The 1,893-nt window shown below is 21.6% G+C and overlaps 1 protein-coding gene across 1 annotated transcript in view; it reads left to right on the forward strand. All coding sequences in view use genetic code 6, as the record gives it.

Annotated features, from left to right (window-relative positions):
* Positions 1-1,728, forward strand: part of TTHERM_001651030 (cyclic nucleotide-binding domain protein) — a gene marked incomplete at both ends in the record, with an annotated part of 5,002 nt that extends 3,274 nt beyond the window's left edge. Inside the window, 5 exons of the mRNA XM_012800578.1 lie at positions 89-178; positions 547-636; positions 902-991; positions 1,257-1,346; positions 1,608-1,728. Of these exons, the coding sequence (XP_012656032.1) occupies positions 89-178; positions 547-636; positions 902-991; positions 1,257-1,346; positions 1,608-1,728 (481 nt within the window). The remainder of the gene's footprint in view (positions 1-88; positions 179-546; positions 637-901; positions 992-1,256; positions 1,347-1,607) is intronic.
* Positions 1,729-1,893: the final 165 nt, after the last annotated feature.

Below are 1,893 nucleotides of genomic sequence, written 5' to 3' on the forward strand. Positions count from 1 at the left end.
AATTAATCTTTTTATTTCATATTATTTCTTCATTCTTTCCTTCAAATTAATTATTTAATGATATATTTTTTCTTCAAAATTTAAAAAGTGAAAATTAAATTGGTGCAATGGGTGCATCAGGCTTAGGTTCTGCTTTAACAAATTGCATTAATCTCTCAAATTTGACACTTGATCTTAGGTAAAAACAGTTTATTTATTTTGGATTGTGATATTTTTAATTCTAAAAACTAATTAAAAACAATAAAGATCTTTTTTCTTTTTCTTTTTCTTTTTCTTTTTATTGTGCTTACTTCGGTAGGATATTGTTAATTAGGAGAATGTTTGAATTATTATTTTTTAGAAGGAGTATTTCTTCTAAAAAATAATAATTTAAAAATTGTCCTAATTAACAATACCCTGCCCTTACTTTGTCAATTTAGCTCATCATTTTATTTTAAACTTTTGCTTTTATTATTATTAATTAATCTTATTATTTCATTTTTTTTTTTTCATTTTTTCCTTCAAATTAACTATTTAATGATTTATTTTTCTTCAAAATTAAAAAAGTGGAAATTAAATTGGTAATGAAGGTGCATTAGGCTTAGGTTCTGCTTTAGCAAATTGCATTAATCTCTCAAATTTGACACTTAACCTTTAGTAACAACAGTTTATTTATTTTGGATTGTGATATTTTTAATTATAAAAACTAATTAAAAACAATAAAGCTCTTTTTTCTTTTTATTTTTATTGTGCTTTTTTTTCTTTCTTTCTTTTTTTTTTTCTTTCTTTGTTAATTTAGCTCATCACTTTATTTTCAACTTTTGCTTTTATTATTAATTAATCTTTTTATTCATATTTTTTCTATATTCTTTCCTTCAAATTAACCATTTAATGGTAAATTTTTTCTTCAAAATTTAAAAAGGGGAAATTAAATTGGTGATGAAGGTGCATCAGGCTTAGGTTCTGCTTTAACAAATTGCATTAATCTCTCAAATTTGACACTTTATCTTAAGTAAAAACAGTTTATTTGTTTTGGGTTGTGATATTTTTAATTATAAAAACTAATTAAAAACAATAAAGCACTTTTTTCTTTTTCTTTTTATTGTGCTTGCTTTTTTTTGTTCTTTCTTTCTTTTTTTCTTTGTTAATTTAGCTCATCACTTTATTTTCAACTTTTGTTTTTATTATTAATTAATCTTTTTATTTCATATTTTTTCTTTATTCTTTCCTTCAAATTAACCATTTAATGATAAATTTTTTCTTCAAAATTTAAAAAGTGAAAATTAAATTGGTGCAATGGGTGCATCAGGTTTAGGTTCTGCTTTAGCAAATTGCATTAATCTCTCAATTTTGAAACTTTACCTTACGTAAAAACAGTTTATTTGTTTTGGATTGTGATATTTTTAATTATAAAAACTAATTAAAAACAATAAAGCTCTTTTTTCTTTTTCTTTTTATTGTGCTTACTTTTTTTTGTTCTTTCTTTCTTTGTTAATTTAGCTCATCACTTTTTTTTCAACTTTTGCTTATATTATTAATTAATTAATCTTTTTATTTCATATTTGTTCTTTATTCTTTCCTTCAAATTAACCATTTAATGATATATTTTTTCTTCAATATTTAAAAAGTTGGAATAAAATTGGTGATGAAGGTGTATCAGGCTTAGGTTCTGCTTTAGCAAATTGCATTAATCTCTCAAATTTGACACTTTACCTTGAGTAAAAACATTTTATTTGTTTTAGATTGTGATCTTTTTAATTATAAAAACTAATTAAAAACAATAAAGCTCTTTTTTCTTTTTCTTTTTATTGTGTTTGCTTTTTTTTGTTCTTTCTTTCTTTCTTTCTTTGTTAATTTAGCTCATCACTTTTTTTTCAACTTTTGCTTTTATTATTAATTAATCTTATTATTTCA

The sequence above is a fragment of the Tetrahymena thermophila genome (assembly GCF_000189635.1).
Source record: "Tetrahymena thermophila SB210 genomic scaffold scf_8254074, whole genome shotgun sequence".
NCBI lineage: Eukaryota > Ciliophora > Oligohymenophorea > Hymenostomatida > Tetrahymenidae > Tetrahymena > Tetrahymena thermophila.